This window comes from Myxocyprinus asiaticus, chromosome 13, assembly GCF_019703515.2.
Source record: "Myxocyprinus asiaticus isolate MX2 ecotype Aquarium Trade chromosome 13, UBuf_Myxa_2, whole genome shotgun sequence".
Taxonomy (NCBI): domain Eukaryota; kingdom Metazoa; phylum Chordata; class Actinopteri; order Cypriniformes; family Catostomidae; genus Myxocyprinus; species Myxocyprinus asiaticus.
Genome location: NC_059356.1, coordinates 33,670,179 through 33,698,092, shown reverse-complemented (window position 1 = coordinate 33,698,092; position 27,914 = coordinate 33,670,179). Strand labels below are relative to the sequence as shown.

General features: G+C 36.9%; 1 protein-coding gene across 1 annotated transcript; it reads left to right on the top strand.

The window, feature by feature from the left end:
• The first annotated feature begins 327 nt into the window (after nucleotides 1-327).
• Nucleotides 328-26,662, top strand: LOC127450117 (epithelial membrane protein 2-like). Its single transcript, XM_051713920.1, has 5 exons — nucleotides 328-462; nucleotides 23,247-23,361; nucleotides 23,532-23,628; nucleotides 24,378-24,518; nucleotides 26,493-26,662. Exons 2-5 carry the CDS (start codon nucleotides 23,284-23,286, stop codon nucleotides 26,660-26,662), a joined length of 486 nt encoding a protein of 161 aa, XP_051569880.1. The 5' UTR covers nucleotides 328-462; nucleotides 23,247-23,283.
• Nucleotides 26,663-27,914: the final 1,252 nt, after the last annotated feature.

Sequence of the window (27,914 nt, the reverse complement as noted above, 5' to 3'; positions counted from 1 at the left end):
TAAATCTCCTTGCTGCACTCTTTCTGCTGCTGGCCTCATTCCCTTTTTATTTTGCGCGCGAACGTGTTCGGCTTTAACGGCCCCTTAAACTTTCACAGACATCCTGAGAAGGTCACTTCAGGACAGTTTTCAGTGTTAATGTGATGTGTTGACTTTTAAAGTGTTAAACCTGGTCCAAATTCAAACATAAGCGTTCTACAAAGACTTTTGTAGCCTGCATAATTTCAACACCTAATGCGTCCACAAAGGTTCCCCTCCCCGTTTCCTCGGCTTGTATTAAGTTCTAGACCACACCCAACAAGAGTTCTGGGCAGTTCAAGATTTTGGAGAGGAGGAGCGCGCAATTTCCTCTCTCATTTCACTGCTACTATGTTAGTCAAGTTCACGCTCGCATCACTTATCCACATCTGGCTGCCCTCTCCAAACTATACAGTATTTGACGCCTTTGGCTCCTCTACAGCGGTAAGTGTAAATGATAACTAGCGGCTTTTTTCTTTCTTAAACCAGATGTTTGGACTGTGATAAAACTCATTCAACTTCTTTGCAAATATGTGAATACTGTATTGAGCAACTATGTAGATTATTATTATTAGGCCTACTATTCTTATATATATATATATATATATATATATATATATATATATATATATATATATATATATATATTACATTTAAATGTTTTTTTTTATTTTATTTATTTTTTTTTTTTTTATCAGCCATTCAGAAAAGTGCTGTTTGCAGGGCTTTCCAGAGAATAGGTGGCAGGCTTTATTTATTAGTTTAATAGTTGTAAACTATCAAACTCACGCAGGGAGAAAGTTTGTGAAGAAAGGGGCGTTGGCGGTGCGCGTGCGCTCCGCGCGCTTGTGATGTGTCTACTGATGCTTGCTTAGCTGGTGAATCACTAACTTATTATGATTAGACGTGTTTGTTCATTTGTTATCCTTTTAATCCTATTTTTTTAAACAAGTGTGAGTATTCAGTTTGACTTCGGTTTTAACAATATGAAGGACTAGCCTTATGTTCTGAAAAGAGACATAGGCTAGTAATCTCTTCATATTTTTAGTTCACATGTTTGGCGGTGAGTATTTAAAAGGAGTGAGGTACCACCAACCTATGTCTCGCATGCCGCCTCCTGCTGACAGTAGGCAGCATTTCATCATTCTGCATGTATTACAGTTTTTCTCAATCGCTTTGGCAAGCAGTCTTAACATTCTCTAAACTGCAAGTGCAATTGTCACAGTTTTATGGGACATCACAACTCTATTGCATGTCTGCAAAATGTAGTAACTCACCAAAAACATCTAATGTATGCTTCAAAATCTAATTATTGTGTCAGTAAATTGGCCAATGCCACCAAAATGAAATGTTTTTTTTGTCATCGTGTGAGCCGTACTGGTCAAAATGTTTAGATGCTTTTTCACCATGGCAGTCAACCCTGGAAATATTTGTTATATACAAATGTAATTTTTGTTCTACTTTTTTGTTGACACTGACTGCTTACTGTACTATACAAGAATGTCAGTTTTGTCTAGCTTAATGCTATTGTGTATCGCACTGAGCTTTTTAGATACCGATTTCAACAGTAGGAAAAAGTTTACTGTACAATACTGTAGTACACAGAAAAAGGATATGCACATTTGTATGTATACAGTTTATTTTTGTAGCTATGTGTTACATGTAAACAGAAAATTCACATTTGCATGTCCATTTTTACACATTTCTTACATGTAAAGTCATATGTAGTGAACAGAAAATTGTCACAAAATGACATTCATGAAAAAAGAAAAAAAAAAGAAAAAACAAAAACAAACCTGCAACAATGAAAAAAACCTGTGGTAGTTCTGTAAAAAACAATCAATTGTACCTCCTCACAGTACGTAACACTACAAGTTCCAATCTTCTTGGTGGACATCTTGTCGCTCTTGTTGATCTGTCCAGAGATTTAGCAGATATCACAAACATTCCATGTCATAGATATTTATGGAATATACATGTATGTCTGACAGATTTTGATCATTGAATGGATCATTTTGCATGTGATGGCTCACACAATGAAAGAATGTTTAGAAGTTGTGAAGAGTATGACAATTTCACTGAGAATCAACTCATCAGTTTTGATCAGCAAGCCATGTGCATTTAGTTACTGTGCAAATTGTAGACAATTGTACTTACTCTTTTGCACACATGTGCCAAAACACGTGCAATCTGCTTAAATGAGTAAGAAATTCAAATCTGGTGTGAACAAGAAAAGAATTATTTAGAGATTTGAACTTAATGTTTTGAAAAAAATAATTCTCATTCAAGAATTAGGCCAAAGCGATTGAGAAAAAGTAAAATGTTTAATGGCTCAAATAGTAGATTTCATTCTCCCTTTTGGAATTTCCTTTTCATTTCCTTTTTGAATATGTAATTTACATTTAAAGGAATAGTTCACCCAAAAATGAAAATTCTCTCATCATTTACTCACCTTCAAGCCATCCCAGATGTGTATGACTTTATTTTGCTGAACACAAACGAAGATTTGTAGCAGAATATCTCAGCGCTGTAGGTCCATACAATGCAAGTGAATGTTAACCAGACATTTGAAGCACAAAAAAGCACATAAAGGTACTATAAAAGTAATCCATATGACTTCATTGGTTAAATCCATATCATCTGAAGTGATATGATAGGTGTGGGTGAGAAACAGATCAATATTTAAGTCCTTTTTACTATCAATCTCCACTTTCACTTTCACTTTCACTTTCACATTCTTCTTTTGTTTTTGGCAATTCACATTCATTTATATCAGCACCTACTGGGCAGGGAGGATAATTTATAGTAAAAAGACTTAAATATTGATCTGTTTCTCACCCACCCACACCTATCATTTTACTTCTGAAGATATGGATTTAACCACCGGAGTCATGTGGATTACTTTTATGTTGCCTTTATTTGCTTTTGGCACTTCCAAGTTGTGGTCACCATTCACTTGCATTGTATGGACCTACAGAGCTGAAATATTCTTCTAAAAATCTTTGTTTGTGTTCAGCAGAAGAGAGTCATACACATCTGGGAAGACATGAGGGTGAGTGAATGATGAGAGAATTTCATTTTTAGGTGAACTACCCCTTTAATGTATAAAATACTTTCCATTCAAATATTGACATACTGTATGTGTATATAATTTATAATATAATTTACCTAATGTGACTTTTTGACATACATACTGCTAGTATTGACAATCACTCACCAAACAACATCACATTTTTTAAATTTTATTTAGGAATACATAAATAAACTGTTAAAAGAAGTAAAAATAAATAAATAAATAAATAAATAAATACATTTTTTCAGATGTTAAGGCCAGATTTATTTGACTCGCGGATGCGGTCGCCTTCTATGCGCATCGTCTGCACATGTGCCGGCCATTGATTTTTTTTTACTAAAAGAGTATCACAAAGAAGTTGTAGTGGGCATGCGTCAAACATGTTTGAAGTCGCTCGCGGTCAGAAGAGTATACTCACAAAGGCAACCCGATCTGGAACACGCAAAAACGAAGTATACCTGGGCCTTTACGAAAAAATTTTTTTTAGCTGTTGATGTTGCACAAAACCATGCATTGTTCCTGAGGTGGCCCTCCAACATGTTTTGCATGTTAATTAATTTGGCATGTCTGGCATTTTATCTCGCTCAGTGTGTGTGTAGAATTTCTCAGTGGCACATTCCAGTGTGTTACTCATGGGACTGTTCTAGGGGGTGGGGAGTGTGTCCTGTGCCCATGAGGTGAAACAGTTTTCGCTAGACTGGATTTCTGGACACCTGTCTGCTCTGCTCTTTCAACACAAACACAGCTCGCAGTGAGCGCCATCATTCAAACCTACCTATCAAAAGCAAAATTGCTATAAGGATATGCACAGAAATTATTACCTCTCCCATGCTTTTCTTTCCTCTAATCTATAGCATAGTATAATATAAAGTCTGGCAACCGTGAAAAGTCATATCCACAGATGTTTGAAACAAATTTTTAATCCTACACAGTTTGAGTAGGAGTGCAGTTTATCCATAGATTACACTACATTGTAAAGAATTGTTTGTCAGGTAATGTACTTTATTGATTGCTTGAGGGAAATAGTTTTTTGCCTTTCACTCAATGTTTCTTCACTTTTAGCCTATATACATATTTAAAATAATATTTCAGGTTCAATACAAGTTAAGCTCAGTCGACAGCATATTTGTGGCATAATGTTGATTACCACAAAAATACATTTTACCTTGTTTCTTAAAAAAAAACAAAAAAAACAAAAAAAACAAAATCTGGGTTACAGTGAGGCACACAATGGAAATTAATGGGGCCAATCTGTAAACGTTAAAATACTCACTGTTTCAAAAGTATAGCCACAAGATGTCAACAATATGTGTTAACATGCTTTTAGTGTGATAGAAATGCTTACTAACAATTTCTGTGTTAAGTTATAGCCAATTTTACAAATTTATTGCTATCACGATGTAACACCGTAAATCCTAAAACGACTGTAAAAACAAGGTTATAAACAACTTTACAGCTGAAACAAAACACAAGTTTTAACAGAAGCATTAATGTAAGTTCTTTTATAAAATAATAAGCTTCACATTTTTGCCTTTAAACCTTCCAAAAATTGGCCACATTCACTTCCAGTGTAAGTGCCTCACTGTAACCTCGATTTTGTATTTTTTTATTTTTTTTTATAAGAAAAGAGTGTTGAGTTGAAATTATTTTTTGTGGTAATCAACATTATGACAAAAAAATGCTGTCGATTTAGCTTGACTTGTATTGGACCCAGAATATTCCTTTAAAATACAGTTTTCTCCTCTGGGACATCAGACCAAAAAATTTGATGACTCATACTGCACTTACTCATTTGTCCAATCAAAAGTGTCCATTCCCCTAATATTTGGGTATTAGGTGGTTAGCATTTGACCACCAATTGCAAGTATGTATCCTATTTATTCAGTGAAATACACTACTTCCATTTCTCATCAACTCCTCTTTAAGATTTTATAGGGACGTTTTGGTCAAAGTGATGACTTCTTTTCCACGTATTAATTTTCCATTCTGCAAAAGTGAAAGATTTTTCCAGTCGTTTATTGACTAAGTTGTTTCCTATCCTGATTTTTTCCAATGTCTTTTGTCTTTGGCCATTGACTGATCCAGCAGAACTGATGCCATTCAGAAAAGTGCTGTTTGCAGGGCTTTCCAGAGAATAGGTGGCAGGTTTTGTTGCAGATGGGCAGTTCCATTAGAATCTATGCTGTCAACGTTTGGATCAGGAAGTGCCTCTCCCTTTGGCCAGACTTAAGCTCTGGACCCTTTGTGTTTTTTTAACCATTGCAGCAAGCTCAAAATGACCAAGACTGCTATAATAATTCTGCAGGCCTGAACTTTTGTTTGAAGACAGCAAGGGGGCAGCTGTGTCATGTGTATTTTTTTTATTCATGTTTTTCATGTCTTATATTTTGAAAGTTATTTCCTGTTTCATGTCATGTGTCCCTAGTCATGTGATTTCATGTTTTCCCTCCATGTTCATGTGTCTTTTTTTCATTGGTTTATTGGTTTATTATCTTGTTATGAGTTCTGTTTGTTCATTGGTTTGTTCTCCCATGTCCATGTATTTAAACCCTCATGTTTTCCATTGTCCTTGGTCAAGTATTGTTGATGTAGGTTGGTTCATTGTCATGCCTTGTTTCGTTTATAGTTAGGGTTTATTGGATTTCACTTTTGTAAATAAATTGCACTTGGGTTCTTATCATCATCATCATCATCATCATCGTCGTCGTCGTCGTCATCATCATTGCCAGCGCCAGCGACGTTACAAGCTGCAAGTGCCAACTATTACATTTCTACACAAACTCCATTATTGCTCCAGCAAAAATATGACAATGAATTTAAGATACTTAAATCTTGCAATGAACAGCTAATGTGAGCATATCACATCAGTAGAGCATTTCCAGCAACATAATGCTGTGAAATGAGGGGGAAAATGAAGCAATATACGAAAGAAATTTGGTTTGACTTGGAGGCTTTGTAATCTTTCTTCGTTTTCACCAATTACAGAAAGATTCACAATGACACTCATTTGTCCTCAATGATAGGTGGAAACAATGGTTGCATGACAATTGAGTGAATCAGAAACCCAGTATGAGTGTTTGAGTCTGGGACATTGTGATCTGTTTGCATGTTTTTGGGCAGGACTTGGGATTGAGACAATGAATTACACATGTCTGCACAATTGTGAGCTTCGGTAGCCAAATCTGCGCAGGAGTGAAAGGCTTATACACAGAAAAAGGGTTTTTTGAGTTGGCATGTGAGAAACTCTGAGGGAAAGTCTTAAGAGAGAGAGAGAGCAGTCTAATCAGAGACACCAACTTCAAACACAAGAATGGCATGCTTAGCCATAAACACACATACACACTGCATACTAATATAAAAGGGGTAAAGGAAATGGTGAGGGTCCCCTTTACAGACATACACTTAAAAGGAAAGAGGGATTTGCTGTCTCAAATGTACATACCTTGTTTGCTCAATAGACATACACAGGCTTACTCTTTACAAATCTACAACAACACAATCTCATCTTACATAATTTATGTGCTGTATTATTTTAAAACTTGCAAACTAAAAGCAGCATACTTGTTACTTGGCTTTAAGGAATAGTTTACCCAAAAATGAAACTTTACTCACCCTTATGCCACCCCATATGTGTATGACTTTCTTTCTTCTGCAGAACACAAACATAGATTTTTTTAAAGAATATCTCAGCTCTGTAAGTCCATACAGTGCAAGTGAATTGTGACCAAATCTTTGAAGCTCCAAAAAGGCACATAAAGGCAGCATAAAATAATCCATATGACTCCAGTGGTTTAATTCGTATCTTCTGAAGTGATCCAATCAGTTCTGGGTGAGAACAGTCCAAAATTCTTTTTCACTATAAATCATGACATCAGCAGTCTCCTTTGCGATCACGATTTCAAGCTTGATTACACTTTCTAGCACTCTGCGCATGCATCTAACATTAGGAAATGTAATCGAGCTTGAAATCATGATCATGTCTAGAGACTGCAACGGCAAGATGTACAGTGAAAAAGGAGTTACATTTTGTTCTGTTCTCATCCAAAAATATTTAGATATTTTTATAAGACTTGGATTAAACCACTGGAGTCTTATGGATTACCTTTATACTGCCTTTACTGTAGGTGTTCTTTGGAGCTTCAACGTTTTTGTCACCTTCACTTGGCATGAGGCTAAGCAAATGATGAGAGAATTTACATTTATGGGTGAACTATTCCTTTAAGTTCAACATGAAATCAAAATTGAGCCTAATTACTTAATAAAATGTAATAACTTGCTCTGCCTCTGGAACGGCTTTCCTTTTCGGCTAACATCACAAATACCTCTTCGTTTTCAACCCCTCCAACATCTTTGCTCCATTCTGGTTTGCTCAACTGTTAACAATTCCAGATGGATAAATCAAGTCCCAGCCAATATCTAGCCTTGTTAAATATCCTGTTTCATCCAGAAATATGTCAGATTATGCAAGTTTGGGTTACAAACAGCATTTCACCTGGACTTTATCATCAGCAGCACTTTCAACACAAGCATTTCATGTGATGTTGCACTGCAGTATGATATTTGCATGCAGATACTAAACAAACCTAAATTTGTCCAACAGTCTATGCAAACTTCTCTTTAACATATAGCACATCAGTTTATATACAATACAGCACAATACAACTTCAGTCTGTTTGATTTCACTCTGACATGTTTTTAGAACCAAAATTCTATCTTTCAGAGCCGTGACCTTCGACTCCTTTCTTGTCCGTGACTTTAGCACACATAAGATTCAAACCGCAAGAAGCTGCTGCTTTGGAACAAGAGCCCTCTCTTCATTCCTGCTGAAAGATCAAAGTTGCTGTTAAAGATCCAGACAGTGTGTGAATGAATTATTAAATGCAGCAATCTTGATACCCAGCGAGAGGTGGTCATGTGGATGTGGCTGCGGGGGTCCGTCAGTATGTCTGTTGACAGTTCCATGTGGGCATCGTTATTCGTGCCCACGGCGTGTCATCTGTGATGTGAAAACAGGGCCTGCAGCACCTGAGAACCAAGGCTCTGCGGTAGAGCCACAACGATCCATCAGGGCTCAGCATAATTTTGAAGGCTGTTACTGTGATAAAAGCCTATCAGCCTGTCAGCACCCAGTGCGGGCTTTCAACCCAGCAGGCCTGGCCTAGGGCAGAGCAGGACCCTGCTGTGTGTGAATGAGGCTCCCCCTGAGATCAGCTGTTGCTGTGCCAAAATACATTCCCTTTACAAAACGTGCAGCCTCATGTGCCAAAACTGCCCAAGTAGAGTGTTGAAATATCTGTGGAGAGTCTCAGGTTTGTGCAATAGAGGCCCTAAGGCTTCATACAAGTAGCAGACCATTCAAGGTGTTGTCAGTATGCTCACTGAAGAAAAAAAAAGTTTAGAAAAATGGGTTTTATTAAATGTAATGTAATTTTTGAAACTTTTGGAAACTAATAAGGTTATATTCAGTTTATTATAATAACTGTGCTAAGTAAACCTCTTAAATTCAGCACAAAAATCTAGAAGAACATTATTATTATTTTTGTAAATAATTTTATTATCTTCCCTGAGGTCTACTTATAATGTTAGTAAAGTTTTTTTCTGCACCAAAACAGTCATAATTTAATAATATATGATAATTTTTCACCCTGTCTCTGGCTCTCAGTCTGAAACACTTGGTTTTGGCCTCAGCGTCTCCTTTAAACCTCAATGTAAACTCCCACTGTTTTGATTGGCTAACATCGTGCAGCCCCTCAAATACAGCCATATTTGAAACTCGATCGGAAGAGAATGAATAAGCTTCACATTATAATTTAAAAAACAAAATTTCAGGGTTAACACATAATGTACACACAACACATTTCATTCGAATGTATCAAACTGTTTACTTAAGCACAGCAACTATCAAACATTCATGACATTTGAAACATTTGTGAATGAAAAGGTTTACTCACGGGTCCGGTTGTGTTTAACTGCCCCATCTTTCAGTAACAGTTCCTTTGCAAAGCTTGAGTCATATTGTGACTGGTTCACAAGTGATCCACACTAATATGAGCCTGTAGGTTCTACTGGTTGTTTAGATCAGTGTTACTATCAGAAATAATTAATAATTATTTATTTAGTTATTAATCAATATTTAAATGAAATAATAGAATCTAACTCATTAAAACCTCACACGGCGCACCATAAAATGTAGTGCGCCACGTTCAGGAGCGGGTTTGGTTATTAGCAATAATTAATAATTATCAAAGATAATTATTATTAAAATCAATGAAACATTGATTAAAATTAACACTAGCTTATTGATCCTTCAGATTCAACAATCATCAAAGATAATGATCAATTATCAAAAATCAATAGAATATTAATAAGGATTAATATCGCCGGGGCACCACCCTGCTTTTTTAATCCTTTAAATCAACAATTATCAAAGATAATCATTAATTATTAACATCAATGAAACATTGATTAAAATTAACACTAGCTTATTGATCTTTCAAATTCAACAATCATCGAAGATAATGATCAATTATCAAAAATCAATAGAATATTAATAAGGATTAATATCGCCAGGGCACCACCCTGGAATCAGGGACTAATAACCAGATAGTATAACAGTCTCAATATTAGATTGTTCTCTTAGGAAAATCGACATCCGAAAAATATCGACCTTCGAAAAGAAACAATGAAGGCTTGAATCCGAGCACTGACATCCCCTGTCAGCACTTAACACAGGTGTATGCAAAACAAACCAAAACACTTCTCTTTGAAATATAACAAAGTTTATTTATGCAGTAATATCAATTAGTAATCAATACAATGCAGTCAATAAACTTCCGACTTATAACTACAAACTAACAGTGACATGATTAGATATGGAAACCAAAATAATCCTATAACACATGAGAGGAAGGTGTGTGTGTGTGAGAGAGAGAATGTGTGTGTGTGTGTGTGTGTGTAAGGAGGGACGCACACAAAATGGTGGACGTGACACTCGTGGAGAGTACGTCACGCGAGATTTCTGGCCAGAGAATATGGGCGGAGAGAAGCCGTTTACCGCGTGTCTCCACTTGTACGATAACTTAGGGACAAAGCTGAGCTTTATCACGAAGTTATCTACTAGCCAAAAGTGTGTGCGAGAACGTTTGTGAGGGGTCGCGTGTGTGTGTGGTTAGTACGAAAGAGAGAGAATAAAGTGGTGGCACCAAAGCCGGTTTCGCGATCGTCGTGGGAGAGAAAGCAGCTGTTAGTTTATCACTCAGGGACGCGGTGGACGGCTCGTAAATCGTCCCGCGGTCTTTGATTCTTTAATGGATAAACTCAGTGTGCCGGTCTCACCCGCGATGGCGGAAATACACAACAATCCAATGTGGTTGGACTACAACACAGCAGATCTCATTCGTGATAACGGTACATTACAGTAATACCTTGAGTATTATTAGCAGCAATGAGCGGACTCGGCGGTCCATAAACTGTACAAGCAATAACCTTGATACACAAGAATAACACACTATAATATTCTATCTCTGCCCAGAAGTAAACCTCTTACTTGAATCATATGAGGCCGCAGATGAATGGGTGATCATCCGTCCTTTAACTCCGACTTGGTTCCTCGAGGCTCGGGTGATGATGGGAGGCCGTTTCCTCGCTCTGTTGGCGGGCGGTACGGCTGCTGAATCTTGGCGGGCTGGCAGAGAAATCAGCAACGTTGACTTGATTGAAGATGGAAGATAAATCTTTTATCTCTTCACTTCTGCAGGCAAACGGATGAAGATGCGAATTGCTCAGCAGTCTCCTTCGGATCCGTTAGAGTGTTCAGTGGAACACAGAGTAATCTCAACTCGTCCAGCGAGATGGAGATTGTATGGCCACAGTTTCAAGTCGGATGTTACTTCCTTGTACCACGAGGCTACACCTGAGAGCAGCGATGAGCTGTGTCTACGCAAGGCGAGCAAAGTTGCTGGAAGCAATTCCCAGAAGCATCTTAGAGGTATTTCTACTCCTGATGGTTGAGGGGCGTTCTGTCGTATGCCTCATCCAATAGGAGTTGAGAGTTCGATCCTTTAGTGAGCAAGGCTTCATGTGATTTGTAGTCTGTTTTGGACTCCCTTTGTTTGATTTTGGCGCGGTTTTTATCAGTAAGATTTATAACTGTTTGTGGGCCTCAGTCAGGTTTTATGACTGTGTTAGGCCTGCCTTTGTCTTCTATTTGAATACATGAGGCCCAACAGCCGAAAACACATACAATCCATGCTGAAATGTTCTGAATACGCAAACGTAATACAATCCATGGTGATGTTGGGTGTTTCAACAGGCCAAAGCAGAGACGATGGTCTTCACAGGAGCGACATCTCACACATCTTCCATGTTTGATTACACACAGAACGGCATGTGTTTCTCCCAGTCAGTGGCAGCAGCAGAATGAGACGCGTTTTTAAAAATTGTGCTTGTACCGCTCTTAAAAAGTGGCGCACATTGCCTGAAATGCATTGGAACTAATGCACAGATGGGTGCAAAAAGGGTCCAGGATGCCTTCAAAACAGCAAACAGCAAGATGAAACATGTTAGGGGTCTCCTATTTACAGTTCTAAGCGGCACGAAATGCATGATAACGGTCAAAGCCGTTCATCTAGTGCAGGGGTCAGCAAACTTTTTGACATGGAGTGTAATTTTTTATTTTCCTGGTTAATGGCTGTGCCGACCAGGAAAATGTTTCCATTTTGCATTTTTCTAATTTAATCATTTGTTTTTCATTACAAATAACATTATCAGCATAACAGTTTGAGTTAAACATTTGTGCAAAACCCGATGATTATGATATAATCATGATCCTGCAAGTGAATTTTCACAGAGCATCTTGTGAAAGTGCTTTAATGAAAGAAAACCTGTACTTTTGTACAAAATGAGTTAACACAGTTAATGTCACAAATTTGCTTATTTGATTACTGATCACGAAATTGGAAGTGTGGAATCTTAAATATTTCTTATATTATGTCATTGTAATCATGTAATCACTAGCACGCAAGCAACAGCGAGAGAGGAGCACATAATAGTATAGTGACCACAACTCAAATACATTCATGTACTATTTTTATTACGCCACACAGAACTTTCAGATGCAACCTGTCACTAAACATTCATAAGATGAAGAGTTCTTCTTATTTTTATTTTATAGTGCTGCAGTACCATTTAACAGTGCACGTGTCGCTCTCCCTGGGAGTTTTTTGTTGTTGTTGTCCTTTTTCGTCAGTTTTTTGTGTCCAAGTACTCGGCTGGGATGGGGCTTATCATGCTTCAGAGGCGATACCCAAAACAGGGCTTTGTTTTGTACATTAAACCTCATTTCTGACTGCCTGCCAAAGCAGCAACAGATTTTTTTGTTTTCTCTAAAAATAAGCCTTATGCTCTCATTGTTGTTCGCAAGCACAAATGACGCTGTGGGGGCAGATCGGTGAGGAAAACATAATCAGAGACGTCAGCAAATTATCTGATTCTTGACGTATGTTGGAAAGAGCTGCACAATTCCATTTCATTCTGTTAAAACAGAAAATGTGCAGTTGTTTACCACAAGTGGCTATTTCTTACTTTCATTAGTGTAACCTAATTTAGTCAGGCTAATATAAATTATATTTTTTGCTTAAAAATTTACAACACAAAGAACACAATTTTTAGGTTACTTGACAAACATGGTGTAAATCCATATATTGTTTGAATTTTGTCATAAAACTACACATAAAACGAATACCTTTTAACTAGGCCCAGACAGATTATAAAATTATACTAATTATTTAGCATTTTCTATGGTGATTTTCAAGGGAGCACTGCTAAATTTGTTGTAAATGATTTAAAAAAGGTCAGTTGTGTAAAATGTTTTTGCTGTTTTCAAAGAAAAGGAGGGACGAATCAAAATGTATTGTTGTAGTAATCAACATTAAGCCACAAATGTTGTTGATTGAGCTCAACTTGTATTGAACCTGGAATATTTCTTTAACAAAGGAATGCTCAGTAGGCGGGGTTTTTTCAAAACTTTATAAATGATAGTCATTCAATTTCTATGGAAAATCTGTGGAGTTTTCTGCAGAGCTCCTGTACATTTACATTGAGTCATTTCAGAAACATAAGCAATTTGTCATATAAAAGTGGTACAGAGGTTAGAGCAGAAGAATGACACAGATGAAAGATATATATATATATATATATATATATATATATATATATATATATATATATATATATATATATATATATAACATAAGGCAAGTGACTGATTAAGTGCTAAAGGAAGAGACGTGTCTTCTTCTGCTGTTTTTTTGAATGTTGAGAAGTTCTCAACAGATAAGGTGGGGGTTGGAAGCACAATCCACCACTGTGGAACAGAGAATGTGAATGATCTTGAGAGTGAATTTGTGCCTCATTGCAACCGAACCACCAGGACTCACTCATTTTTTGATCGCAGGGAGCGATAGACCTGGAGGAGTGAATTGAAGTAAGGCCAAAGTCAAAGCCTTGAATTTGATGCGGGCAGCTACAGGTAACCAGTGGAGTGAGATCAAGAGGGGGGCTGACGGGGGGCCCTCTTTGGTTGGTTGAAGACCAGATGTGCCGCAGTGTTCTTCAACCAACAAACTGCAGTGGCTTAATTCTGCTAGTGGGGAGCCCGCCCAAGAGGGAATTGCAGTAGTCAAGTCTTGATATGACAAGAGCTTGGACCAGTAGCTGCACAGCAGAATCTGAAGGCTCAGATTCTGTGTGGGTCTGCCTAGAACTGTCAACACATAGTTACAGTTGTGAAAATCCTCGTCCATTAGATGAACCAAAGATGTATGGGTTTGAAATGATCCTTGTAGTGATTTGTAACAAATACCACAGCTTTCCGATCATGGCACCACTGACAAATATGCTGTACAACAAAATGTTTCTTTTAAGAAAATGAATGCTTTTCATCCATTTGATATCTTTGTGTGAACAGCAGCCATTGAAAGCTGCGTCAGTCGACATACAGCAGACTTCTTAGGAAACAAGTTACATGGGACTCAGCAGGCAACATTTAAGCTGCTCATGTTTAATTTTCACTTTATTGAACCAGAAAAGGCATGCTTTTAATTTATGATTGTATTTTAAAACAAACTCCACCATGATACAATAAGCATGAAAATGAATGTGCAATACATGAGTGCTTCAGTAGAAATGAGTCTCTGAGAATGCATTGATCTTAATTAGATCACTGTTTATAGCTTTAAAAAAGGCTTGCACTTCCCAGGAGATGAAGATGTTATTTATCCATGGTTGTTAACCTTCATAGCTTCACAGATGTTTTGGAGAATGCTTCTTTTCTGCTCTTTCCATTCATGCTCACTGTGAAAGACAACTAAAACGAAGGACATACATGGGGAAGACTCCACATAGGAGGGGAAACCTGTGCATCATCATTTCCCCCCACTTTTGACCCATTGCATGTTTTTGTCTTTCACTGTACCGTCTCTCAGATCTTGAAGTTAGAGTTGGTGTCAGGACTGCAAAACAACCCATGAATGGTTTGTTACCTTTGGGTCGTCATTCAAAACCGCATCCAATGTCTAACTTGCGCTCTAAAACATTCTTCCCTCACATCCCTCGTTTACTTTGAGGTTTTCCCTCTTGCTCAACACTGTTAGGGTAGCTTGGGTCAAGTTAGGTCAAACTGGGCTGTAGTGTGCTCTGTAGGTGACATTTGCATTTTTTGATCACCATTTATGCATTAATTTAACAACTGTCATATTTTCTAGACTTAATGAACGAAAGACTTCTTACAAACACCAGACATAAAAAATAAATAATAATACAACTATTTTTGGCTTTGGCTCATTGATTTGTTTCCTGTGCAGAGTAATGGAGGTGTGTAACACGTTACTAGAGCTCATTTAATTCCTGTTCTTTGAGTTCCCTGCTGTTTAAATATTGGAGGGCACAATTTGTTGAAACAGTAAGGAATTGTCAGGGTGTCTTGGTGGCAGGGACGGCATGCCCCTATTTTTTTTAAAGAACAGTTTTCTTGTAATAATGCAACTAAATCAACCCTCTACAGTCATGTTGGAGAAAGAATCACCATTGGCTAATACATTTTTGCTTTTACTCACCAGATGTTTGATGAAATTTAAGCATAATGCAGCTGAAAAAGATATTAAACAAATCAAGGCCTCTTTATGTACTGTATATGACATCATGCAATATAGTATATTGTACATTTTATTTTTATATTTCACCTTATCATTTTAATCACATTTTAGGTTTTTAAAAATTTAAAAATTTCACATTCGATCTATTTATATAATGTCACGAAATTGCATTTTTAATGTTTGAAATTTCATACACATTTTTAACAAAAAATTCACAAGGTTGGAACTATAATTAGTGGTCGACCGATATATCGCAGAGGCCGATACATCCGATACATTTTCCCGTTTGGCCAATTTTTTCTTGAGGGTGCCGAAAATTACCTGCTTGCATGTGAAGCGACTGAGACATGTAAATGACCAGTAATTCATGTAATTCATGAACCTCACGAAAATTCAGCGTTTTCTTCCCGTCAAGTGCTCATCTAATATCTTCATCTGAAGCCCTTTTCCTATCAGCCAGAATCAAAAGTTCCTCTCATTCACAAATCATGATGGTCACTCCGTGACAATCCAAGTAGGTGATCCAGGCTGTTTAAACTGTCAGGAGATTGAGGCTTGTGCTGGATCCGCACAAGCGCGTGAGTGCAACTTCAAGGCTGTGTCCAAAACCAGGAAAATGCTGCCTCCGGAGGCTGTATACAGAGGTACGATGAAAATAAGGTGCTTTTCAAACTGTTTGGAGACCAGTCCTTAAGAGTTCCATTCATTCAAAACAGATGTCAGTTAAGCCATTAACTGATTAAGCAGCAAGGTAGCAAGTCAGCTGCCTATGTTTTCGGATGCAGCCCAATGTAAAAGCGCTTCACGTGTGCTATAAGTAAATGTCTTATTCACTATGCACTGTATGTACAATTGGTTTGATTCGGTAAATGCAATTGCTAACGTGGACATGCCATCCATGGTTGCTGGACTACTGTGTGTACTGTTATTTCCTTCTTCTTAATATATTAACAATTTCTTCATGTGCAAATAAATTACTAAAATTTGATGACTAAACAGAAATCTGAATAAACTGCTATCTACCATTTAAAATACAATGTTATTTTTTCGTTTTGTGTGAAATTTAGTAAATATAGTGCTAAATATGAGTTTATTATTTTTATTCTTTTTTTTTTTATAGTAATTTTATGTTTGTTATTTACTATATTAAATTGTGTGATATATCTGCATTGTATCGGCCTATCAGCCACCCTGCTCTCTGGATATCGGCATCAGCCATTGAGTTTGGCGCGAGCCTCTGAAAACGTCACGCACATCAGAGCTTGAGAAGCGGTTCATCTTCACGTGCTCTCAAGAGAGCTGCTCTGGGGGGTGGCGTCTGCAGTGCGGTTCCATGAGACGCTCGGAGTTCAACTAAATGGGACACAAATGCGTTTTCCTGCGCACTCAGGCTGCGTTTCCACTGGCAAGGAAGAAATCCGCTCAAAGCCGCTCACAATGATAGGAAACTGCTCGCTCAATCCCACAATCCACTTTGCGAGCGTGGTGCTCGGCTTCCATAGGAATGAACTGAAAATGCTCGCTTAGCTTCGCTCACAAACAATGCGCCAGTGGAAACGTAGGGTCAGGAGACACAGCATGCAGGGAAAGACTAGGCTTAATCCAGTTTTTTTTTCTCCCCTTTTCTGAGATTTTCTCCCCTTTTCTCCCCAATTTGGAATGCCCAATTCCCAATGCGCTCTAAGTCCTTGTGGTGGCATAGTGACTTAATCGCCTGCTTTTTATTTAGTAAAAGGATCTTGGTGCTTCAACACTACATAACTCAATCACTGGCGAGTGAAATGTTAATATTTACTCGCCAGTGGCTAATAACAGACATAGTGCGTAGTGCGATATTTACTTACAATGTAGAGTGCTTTTCATAGATACAAATATTTAAAAATCCACTTTTAACATTTAAAATCCACTTGGCTCAGAAATTTGTGCCCATACCCCCTCACTTGTCTTTGAATGGGCATAATGCTCCTACTTGGTAGCATCCATGTGGTTCCACGATTTAGTTTTAATCCTTCAGATCAGCCTATGATTCAGAGTTGGCTGGTTAGTGTTGTAACATATCATGTACATGTGTGCTGGATGGAAGACATAAAGCTTTGCAGGGTGGCGTTAGAGCTTTCTGTCTCATCTCAATCATTTGTTCCATGACTGCAGACAGTCTCTGTTTTCTGCAGTGGCTGACTTGGAAGCCTGCTGGAGACTGTGGCTTTTATATATAAAAAATTACATTAAAAGTGAAACTCAAGTCAGTGTTTTCCACCAAGCTTAGGGGAACAGAGCGTGGCAGCTAAGGCTGCTTAGCGTTTACACACACTCACACAAAAAGTAGATATTGCTTATCTTGGACATTTTAAAGTCATACGGGTTTGGAAGGTTACAAGAGTGAGTAAATTATGTCAGAATGTTCCTTTTTCGTTGAACTATCCATTTGAGGCATTGACTCCAATTAATTTACTAATGATGGTTGATGTGTGTACTCAACCTCTGAGGCTGAGGTGGTATGGCTGTCATTATCATCCCACAGGATTGCAGATAGCAAACTCAAACCCCACAGCCTTACACTGTCAGTTTCCAAGACAAATGCACATAGGTTTTCATGTCTCAGCCCTTATAAACTTTAAAGGGGCCTCAACACCCAACTCCATTATAAGGCTGAACTAAAAGCTGGAACTTGTTTTCTTTGTCTTGTGCAGCTGAGGTACAGATGTATCTAATATGTGTCAAAGCCTGACTGATTGATCTAATCTATAGAACTGACATATTTATTCATCAAAATGCCTGTGGTACACAAATGGTACTCAAAAGCCACATAAGGTGTCTAGAAAGTATTTATAAATGTCTTTACTTTTCTTGCAGTTATTTCTGTCCTCTCCTGTTTAATTTATGTTGAGATACAACATAAAGATCCATCATTCAGGAGGTTGTGTATATTCATGGTGATATCATAAGTATTCGTATTTGTATTTTACATGTTTACATGTATATTTTTGTAAGTATTTATAGACACTGAGAGGTATTATATCAATGTATTCACAGCATCTAATAGTGCTATAAGTGCACCAAAAAGCCAGTATAAGTGTCTTTACTTATTTAAAACTTTAGAGACATACAAATCTTTACAAATCCTCTGATGACTCGAAAAAGATTTTCCCTGAACTGTTGAACCACTGCAGGATAATGAGTTCAATACTAAAAATAAAAAAATAATGGCCTGTTTATGAATAAATGACATACAGATGGGACTAATGAAATTATAAACATTTCCTCTCTTTGTATTTCTAATTGTAATTATCATCAAACCTCAATAAAGTATAAAATATAAGTGAAGCACTGTCGATGTTACGGTGTAATATTAACGATTGTTTAACTCATTTCCTGATTTGTGTGTCACAATTGTCTCAAATCTGAAGTCATGTATTGTGAGCAGCAAATGGAAATCGACCACGCAGCCACAACACTGGACCATAAAGAAATGGAAATGGCGAACAAGCGCTCAAAGTGGAGAAAACATTTACCTCCAACTCATGTCACAGTCTCCTTCTTTCCACCCAAGAACTCACCCAACTGCATTCGGCCCGTTTATTCTGAGACTCTGAACAGAGCAGCAACATAAGTGGCAGCGCTCCTGTACATCCTTGTTTGTTTACATCTGTCATGCGTCTCCTAGAACAGGGGCGTGTGTTTCCTTGTGAGTTTGTGATCGGATTGACTTGACAGCTTGAGTGATCCTCAGTCCTTGAGTGTGCGATGCACAGTTTTTGTCTGTAGCCATTTTTATAGTCTGTAAGTGTGTGATACCTAGTATTTTTAAAGTCTTTTCATATTTTAACTACATCTGAGAGTTTAATGGCATTTTGGTGCTGATGTGTGAATGCTCACCAAATGGAAAAAAGACAGAAACCATTGCATGTGTGAATAGCACATGTAGTACATTTACCAGTAAATGCAATACAACACTTTTACTGCAATTTACCAGGTTGCATGTGTGAAAGGGGCTTATGCAAACATTTGAAAGTGTATGTCTGATAAAACCACACTTTACATACAGTACAAATACTAATGAGATCATGTTGATATTTTCTCACAGAGATCTCTGCTCTCTTTTAACAACTGTAACTGTATTAGCAATGGGTTATATCTTGCCCAGTTGTAACAGTTTCAATACCAGGTACTCCTGTGAATTTTCATGTTTCCCATTGGCAATGGAGAACTTTTACAGTAGATATTTTGTTCCTAAAAGGCCCAAGGGGACTATGCAAGACGATTATGCATTTGTGTAGCCACCATACCATTTTCACTATGTTCCTCAAAATGTATCCCGTGTATGGTGAGCCTCTGTCTATTTAAAGGGTTTCATTTTTCATCATTTACCATCTACAAGAATTTGCTTTTTTTCAATTTCCCACCATTCATGGAGGCATTGACACATTGAAACAAATAAACACTAGTTCTAGTGTTTCTGAGTTTTCTATGTGATAAATGCCACATTTTGTGCCATTATGGATGTCATCAGATTAACAGGAGCTTCTCAGCAGCTCTTGGGAAAGCAGTGTTCCTAAATTATTGTTTGGTTCAATTATGGAAGCCGAAAAATGCAACATAGAGCAAAAGCTTTAAGACCTTTACCAAAGATCATATTTAATTAAAGATAAATTGTGTAATTTGTTTAATGTTAAAATACGTTCTCCTATCTCAGCTTAATGGCTACAGACAACTATAATTAAGCCATTTTTCGGTTGAATTCCCCACAAATAGAAAACAGAGTGGCTCTGTGGTGCTTTTAAAACATTGCTCTGTTTGTTTGAGCATCCCAACCTGCCCGGTAACAAGGAACATTGGCTCAACCAATACTGTGAGTTTGGGGCGGGACTATCTGTTTTTCTGACCAATGACAGATGGGAGAGTGTTCGGGAAACCTGTTTGAAACAATCATTATTTTTGCAATTCTGTTTGGTGCTGCTAGTGGTGCAGAAATTACACACTTCATCTATTGCAGGTTACTACAATGTATTTATAGCATCAGAAAGAAGGAAAAATATATAAGGTTTTTATTTTTTCTCCAGTAATAAATTCAGAATAATCTGTGGAACAGATTTCATTTTTTGAGTTATAAATTGTTTTGAATTTTTCTTCCCATGTCCCTCATCCCCCAGCTCTGCCCCTTTCTGCCCTTTCTGCCCCTCAGTACAGCAGACAGCTGGAGAGAAAATTAAGAGCATGTGTGGACTGAGACCACGTTACACTACAAATAAATGAAACCAGCCTACCACTTTACACTTTACAGAGACAGACAGCTAATGTAGAGTGTCTCGTGCCCCCCCCCCCCCAAGATGCCGCCATGGCAACTGCACATGTCGCCCATGCCTAAATCCGCTACTTGGGATACGAGAATGAGTTTTAACATCAACAAAATTATATACATCAGCTTTAAATTTGTTCTTTGTAGCTCCCATTGAACTTAAAAGTTAAAGTTAAAAAAAGTAGATTTTCAGGCATTTTTAGGCCTCATGGCAGAGATTGTAAAGCTTAGACACTTCTGCTAGGCACATATTATCCTGTACCCTCCCACTTTGTGCTTCCCTTGTGTACTGAGGCTGGTTTCCTGTTAGCCGACTCAGGTCTCATTTATGATGACTCCATGTTGGCTGAATCTTTAGTCTTTGCTGTCATGGTTGTGAGCTGTTATTGGGTGTGTGCCTTTGCCTTCCTCTTGAGGCTGAGCTCAGTGAGAAACCTTCCATTCTTTAACCATTCTTTCCCGCCTAAACTCTGCGCCGCTCAAATGCCACACCCTGTGTCCCACATTCCATGCTAACTATCGTTATTTGTCTAAAAACAACCATACATAAGTCTCTCTTTTCTGTATTAACTCTGTAGCTGAAAGTTTTAATTTACAGTATTTTGTATGCCTTATTTTAGTTATTTCACATAAAGTGACATTACGATTTAGACTATAACAGATTAGCATGGTCCAGTGAGACCCTGCTGGTAGATGCTGTAACTACACCTATCTGGACCTTAAGAGCATCTTTCTCCATTGATGGCTATTCAAAAGAAGCTGTGTATTCTGATGAAATAAAATTTGTAGCAAGCAATATTTAATGTATTTAATTAGATTATATTACATTACATGTTTTGTAAGTTCTAGATTTTTAAAAAGATCTTAAAAGTGTGAAATGATCTTATATTCATCACTGTCTGTTGCCTTTTTACATCACAGCTCAGGATGGCTGCTAGAGAAGGGCTTGTGACTGTGCTTATTCTTGTGGTGCCATCAGCCAATCAGTGTTGTGATAATGTCATTTTCAAATGGCATGTACGGCTCAAAACTTCAGTGGTTTCACATGAGCAAACCTCCACGGGGTCCTGCACCGGTTGAGCAACAGCCTTTGAGATGAATAGGAATGCTAAGGGAAAGCTCTCTTTAGATATTTCAGACCTTGCCGATTTACACATAGTGCTTGTTAAGTGTTCACATTCTGGCTCAATGGCTCCATCTCAGTTCAGTTTGATCATGGCACTCCTCATTAAAAAAGCACTTGGAGCCAAATGCCTTCATCTTAATTAAGAGGAGTAAAAGGCAGTGCTAGATGAGCTTGTTGGTTTTTAGAAGAAGGCTTATTACAGGGGATTTAATTAGCTGAGGATTACTTGTGTGCTTAAAAGGGGGGAAACATTGCTGGACTACTGATTTTGAATGGTGACTGAGGCTGTCATTCTGCCTTACATTTCCTTTTGTGCTCCATGAAAGAAAGAATGTCATATGGGTTTGTAATAATATCTGAGTGCAAATAAATTATTTTTTATTTTTTGGATGCACTATCACTTTAAATAGATTAAAAAAGATTAAATTGATGAAACTACAATAGAAGGTCAGTGGTCTGTAAATGGACTGTCATTTGGATACATACTCATGGACAGAAATACAGTTTATCACATATGGTGTTGCTAAAGCAATGTGAACCATCTATTTCACAGCCTTAGTGCTGAAGAAATACTGTAATTTCCTTGGAGGTATCTTTTCATTTATTGTTTCCTGAACTACTGAGCATTAAGGCTCCTTTTGAGCATGAGAAATAAGTATAAACTCAAACACACTATATAAGGTAAAGGGGAAAAAGCCATTCATAAACTGCTGGGAGCAGCTCTTGTGCAGATTGAGATGTATATGTGGTCTATATGTGGCTGCACTGCAGTGAATCATGAGAGGTTAAATTAGCAGCCGGCCTCTGAGGCACGTGTGTGACGTAGACAGGAGCTGACTGCATTTGCAGGTGAATCCTGTGCAAGGATTTGGCCTCATACAGCCAAATCTTCTCCTGAATGGAGCCACAGACATGAACTCAGAGCTCAGGAAGTTTCAAGCATTATCTCATCAGTGTATGGGCAGAACAATGAGGTCAGCAGTGCTGTTTCTGCATCATGGTAGACAGACTGTGAGATTGATCAGATCAGAGCCTTGTCCAGAGTCAAGGCAGAATCCTCCAGCAGACAGACTTTGGGCTGCAGTGAAGCTACCATTCTGCCTAACACCTTCTTTTGTGTTCCACAAAGGAAAGAAAGTCATAGGGGGTTCCAGCAACTTGAGGGTGAATAAATTAACAAGTTAGGTCAACACCACATAAAAAATAAACAAAAAATAAAAACAGTGCAAATAATGCAATAAACAGTAAGTAGTAAAACAAGATTTAGTATTTAAAGCAAAATTTATTCATGCCACGTCTACATTCGGTCCACAACAATAATAATTCATGTAGTCCCAAATTTTCTATTTTACAAATTAAAATTGATTGCATGCAGTGAAATTGGGACAAAATCATTCAAAAATTGTGTTGCATAAGCTCATTTGTATTAACTAAATTCACCAAGCAGCAAAAAGATATAAAGAGACAAAAAGGATCAGCTCTCAAATTACAGTTCCAGATCCCAATATTAGCCCATAACACGAGCATCTGTGTATTCATTCAACAGGATGTTTCTTACATTATTTTTTCTTTCTTTCGTAGATTTGCTTGCTTTTGATTTTCTGTTGCACCATCAGCCATGTTGATTATTTTGGCCTTCATCATCCTCTTCCACATCACCTCAGCAATACTACTCTTCATAGCAACCATCGGAAATGTAAGTTGATTTCTTAAAGTCTTATATAAATATGAGCAGTGCTCGCTAAGAGAAGCATTACTATAAAATGGAATTGTTTGTTATAGCAATACATTTTACAGTATTCTCTGTTAAATATAACAATAACATTATAAATAAATAGAGGTGACTTTTTTCTTTATCTTTTTAAGGCATGGTGGGTTTCGAATGAGTTCTCCATGGATCTCTGGTACAACTGCAACAACACAAATTGTTATGACATACCAGACAGTGCAACCTCTGATGCAGGTAGGCTTTCATTATCCCAGAAATAAAAATAAATGTAAACGTTGCACAAGACAACATTACAGTATGTATAGTGATTTCATGTATAAAAGTATTTTCTTTGGTGGAGCACAAAAGGAGATGTTTTTTTCAAAATGACAGCCTCAGTCACCATTCACTGTCATTTTATGGAAAAAAGATACAATGAAAGTGAAAGGTGACTAAGGCTGCTAGGCATTTTTTGAACTATACCTTTAAGAGCAGGGCTAAACTTAAGGCTTATGTTTAAAGAACGGTTTAGAGAAAAGAGTGATTAGCTTTTCTTTAAGATTAATTCAAATTTATGCAAACCAGTGGTATTTAGTATTTTGAGATTATCAGCATTGATTTTGTAAACAACTCCTTTGCTATCATTAATGTGTCTTTTCTATTTGGGATTTTTGATATATTTAATTTAATGCATTTTTTTTATTATTTTATTTTTTTATTTCAATTTATGTTTAATTTTTTTATGTGATTTTTATTGTGGGTATTTTAGAATTTCTTAGTATTTGGTATGTCCCTTTATATTCAATGTGGTCTCAGAGTTTTGGACCCCACTCTATATAGATATTGGCACCAGCCATTGAAAAAAAAAAACCTAGATGAGTAGGCTACTACTGCAGACATAACAGAATGTTCTCCCATTTAAAAAAATTGCTCCACACATTTCTGGTTACAGTATGAAAAAAGACCAAGATTTTCACAAAGGAATCCTGTCTTCTCTTGAACAGCCTATCTTCAGACTATCCAGGCCACCATGATACTGTCCACTATCTTGTGCTGTGTGGGTTTCTTTGTCTTCATCCTTCAACTCTTCCGTCTGAAGCAGGGGGAGAGATTTGTCTTCACAGCAATCATCCAGCTCCTGTCCTGTGAGTTCACTCCCACACTCCATATCTAACTCAAAGATCAGATTGTCTTCTTTTTCTGAACAATTCTCTTTATTTGTATAGAAGAGATCTGTTAAGAATCAAGTCATCTTAAGCAGAAATGGACAGTAATGCCAAAACAATGGCATATTTTGTCAAAATAGAGTTATGACCGAAATCTGGTCTCTTAGACTATGATCTGTTCATGATCAGACGGGTTTGGCTCAGCTATGCTTTTATTCAGAAAAAATGGAATTTGAAAATTTGTATAATCTACATTTGGCTGGAAAATCAAAACTTTGAAGCCATTTTTCAGTTTCAGTGTTGGCGTAATTTGGCAGTTTAGTTAAAAGGGAGTAAATAGTTTAAGAAACATCAGAGTCACCACTGAAGTATTGCATTTGAAGAAGTACACGCAAGAAATAGGTGGCTCATTCTATGATTGCATTGGCAATTGCAATTTTTTTTTTTATTTATTTACCTAACCATACTGTTGGGGAATACAGCTTTACCCTGTAGAGAGACCAATATGCATATATAAACTAACTTAACATACAGAAACATGAGGGATCATAGGCATATGCTAAATCAGTTTACGTCACAGATAAACTTTCTAACACTAAACACAGCAAATAAAAAAATAAAAAAATACTCGGTATACAGTATGTATATATATATATATATATATATATAAACACAGTCTATATGCAGTGCATATGTTATACAGTATATACTATATTATCAAAAACATACAGGACATATCTTAGAACATACAGGTCGTATTTTACTTCCTCAAGGTTACATGGCACACAGACCTAGCTGGAATGCAGGAACCTGCAAGGAGACTAGGGAAGAGCATAAAAAAAAACAGTACACTCATATAAACAAATTCTACATAAAGCTCCCACCTATGAATAAATCAAACGTAACAGAGTGATTAACAGTGATCAATGAGCTAGAAAAAGTTAAACATGTTAACAATAAATGTGTCATGGGTTTTCCTTCTTTTTACCCACAAGGTGCACAGGACACATGTAAATGTCTAATACGGCTTGTATGAATACATTAAAAAAGGCATAACATAAGCACAATAATATTATTAAGAAATAAACTTAATTAAAATGTCTTTCTCTGAAATAAATGTTTAAACTATATAAAAATTAATAATTAAAGTGCAACACAAGTGCATACATTCTCTATGAATGAAGCTGGGCTAAATGTGTAAACACTGTTACTGGATTGCTGACATGGCTCAGTCACTTCTCAGATATGAAATATACACATCGCTTGAGACATTAATAACAATAATCATAGAATCAAATTATATAGGGCTATATTTATATTATAATGAATTACTATAAATTATATAATATGTATTATATGTATTATATAATACAATGATATAAAATATAAAAAATTGATAATAATTAATGTTGGAGGTAACCCCCCAATAATCAAAGTAAGGAAGTACAACCCCCCCAACATTTATACCATGATCAGTGGAAACATGTAAATGCTTCCTTCTGCAACCCCCTCAATGTTTAAGCCCTTGAACACCACTGACATTTAAATAAGGACCCTTCAAAAATCACAAGGTTTTTAATGAAATAAATAAATAAAAATGCATGGACCTCAAAAAGCCTGACAAATAACCTCCAACAGTTATATTAAATAATCTATTTTTCAAATAAATATATAAAATAAAAATGTATATGGAAGCCTGCAATGTTGCCTTTTCAACATTTGAAAAAAAAAAAAAAAAAAAAAAAAACCTGAGTTCACATCCAGACTCAATAACTCAAAGCCAGACTCTATAGCTAACCAAAAGCAAACAAACTTACTGACAGTTTTGTCTTCTTCCTTGTCTTCGTTCTACACTGTTTGAGCCCTCTGAATTGATCTTACATATGAATCAGCAAAACACTGACTGTAAACTGTTAATTTCCCTAAATAGCCCTTTTTCCATCTCTTCTGTAGCTTTTTGTGTGATGACCGCTGCATCCATCTACACAGCGGAGCACTTAAATTTCAAGAGTGATGAATTCAAGACTGGGGACTATGGGTACGCCTTCGTCGTAGCTTGGGTCGCATTTCCCATGACGCAGATCAGCGGCTTGATGTATCTATTGCTGAGAAAACGCAAATAAAGCACAACACTCCACCTCACTACAGCTGCCACCAGCTAGAGCCTTAGCGAAGAGACTATTTGTAATAATACCTGTTTTTTTATTTGGAGATTAAATACATGACGGTATTAAAATGAAAAGTAGATAAACTTTTTAAATTAATCATTGCATACTGGAAACTTAATTAGATTTCCTTCATGGTATGTTATGTAGACTATTTGTAACCTTGTTTTGTATAAATGGGTTTTACCCACCCCTCCGGCAGAAAATGTGCTATGCTGTGATTTAGAGAGATAAAATAGGGGGTGGAAGAAAGTAGACAAGAGTGGGCGGTATTTGAAGTAGGAAATATTTATAATACGGAACCACTAAAGGCTAGACAGCTCACCTGTCCTTAAGGCCTACATACTGTATATTCATGGAAAATGCTTATATGTAATACTCAGCATGTAGAAAATAACATGCTGGTGATATTTTTCCTGGCCAATATAGTCAGGGAATAACCTAATTGTGCCTGGGAAAATAAACAACCAAATTAAAAATTAAATTGTGCTGCCAATTTGCTAAGCACTACGTCAAACTTGTATAGTATTTTTTTTTTTTTTGTGTGTGTTTGTGAAATAGTCGTCTAGTGTTAAATAATTATATTGCATGTTTTTATTTGCAGAATTTAGTTTGAAATCAATATTTACAACAGGAAAAATGTGTAGTTCCTTAGATATTGTAGTAACTCAATATGTTTTATTAGGGCACTTGGGATTTACATAAAATGAATGAGAATATGATGATGTTAAAGGTTTAGTTCACCCAAAAATGAAAATTCTCTCATGATTTACTCACCCTCCTGACATCCCAGATGTGTATGACTTTCTTTCTTCTGCTGAACACAAATGAAGATTTTTAGAAGCATATTTCAGCTCTGTAGTTCCATATAAAGCAAGTGTATGGGTGCCAAAAATTTGAAGCTCACAAAATCCACATAAGGGCACCATTAAAGCACTGCAGCAATGAAGCAAAATGATAGGTGTGGGTGAGAAACAGATAAATATTTAAGTCCTTTTTCCTTTACTTTCATTTTCTCCTTCTGTTTTTGGTGATTCACATTCTTCGTGCATATCGCCACCTACTGGGCTGGGAGGAGAATGTATAACAACAACAACAACAAAAAAAAAAAACTTAATTATTGATCTGTTTCTCATCCACACCTATCATATCACTTCAAAAGACATATATTTAACCACATATGGATTACTTTTATGCTGCCTTTATGTGG

Excerpts from the sequence above, each read along its gene's own strand:
- LOC127450117 (XM_051713920.1), top strand. The coding sequence starts at position 23,284 with ATGTTGATTATTTTGGCCTTCATCATCCTCTTCCACATCACCTCAGCA. Across the intron at positions 23,362-23,531 it reads TCATAGCAACCATCGGAAAT|GCATGGTGGGTTTCGAATGA; the intron begins GTAAGTTGATTT and ends TATCTTTTTAAG. Across the intron at positions 23,629-24,377 it reads CAGTGCAACCTCTGATGCAG|CCTATCTTCAGACTATCCAG; the intron begins GTAGGCTTTCAT and ends TCTCTTGAACAG.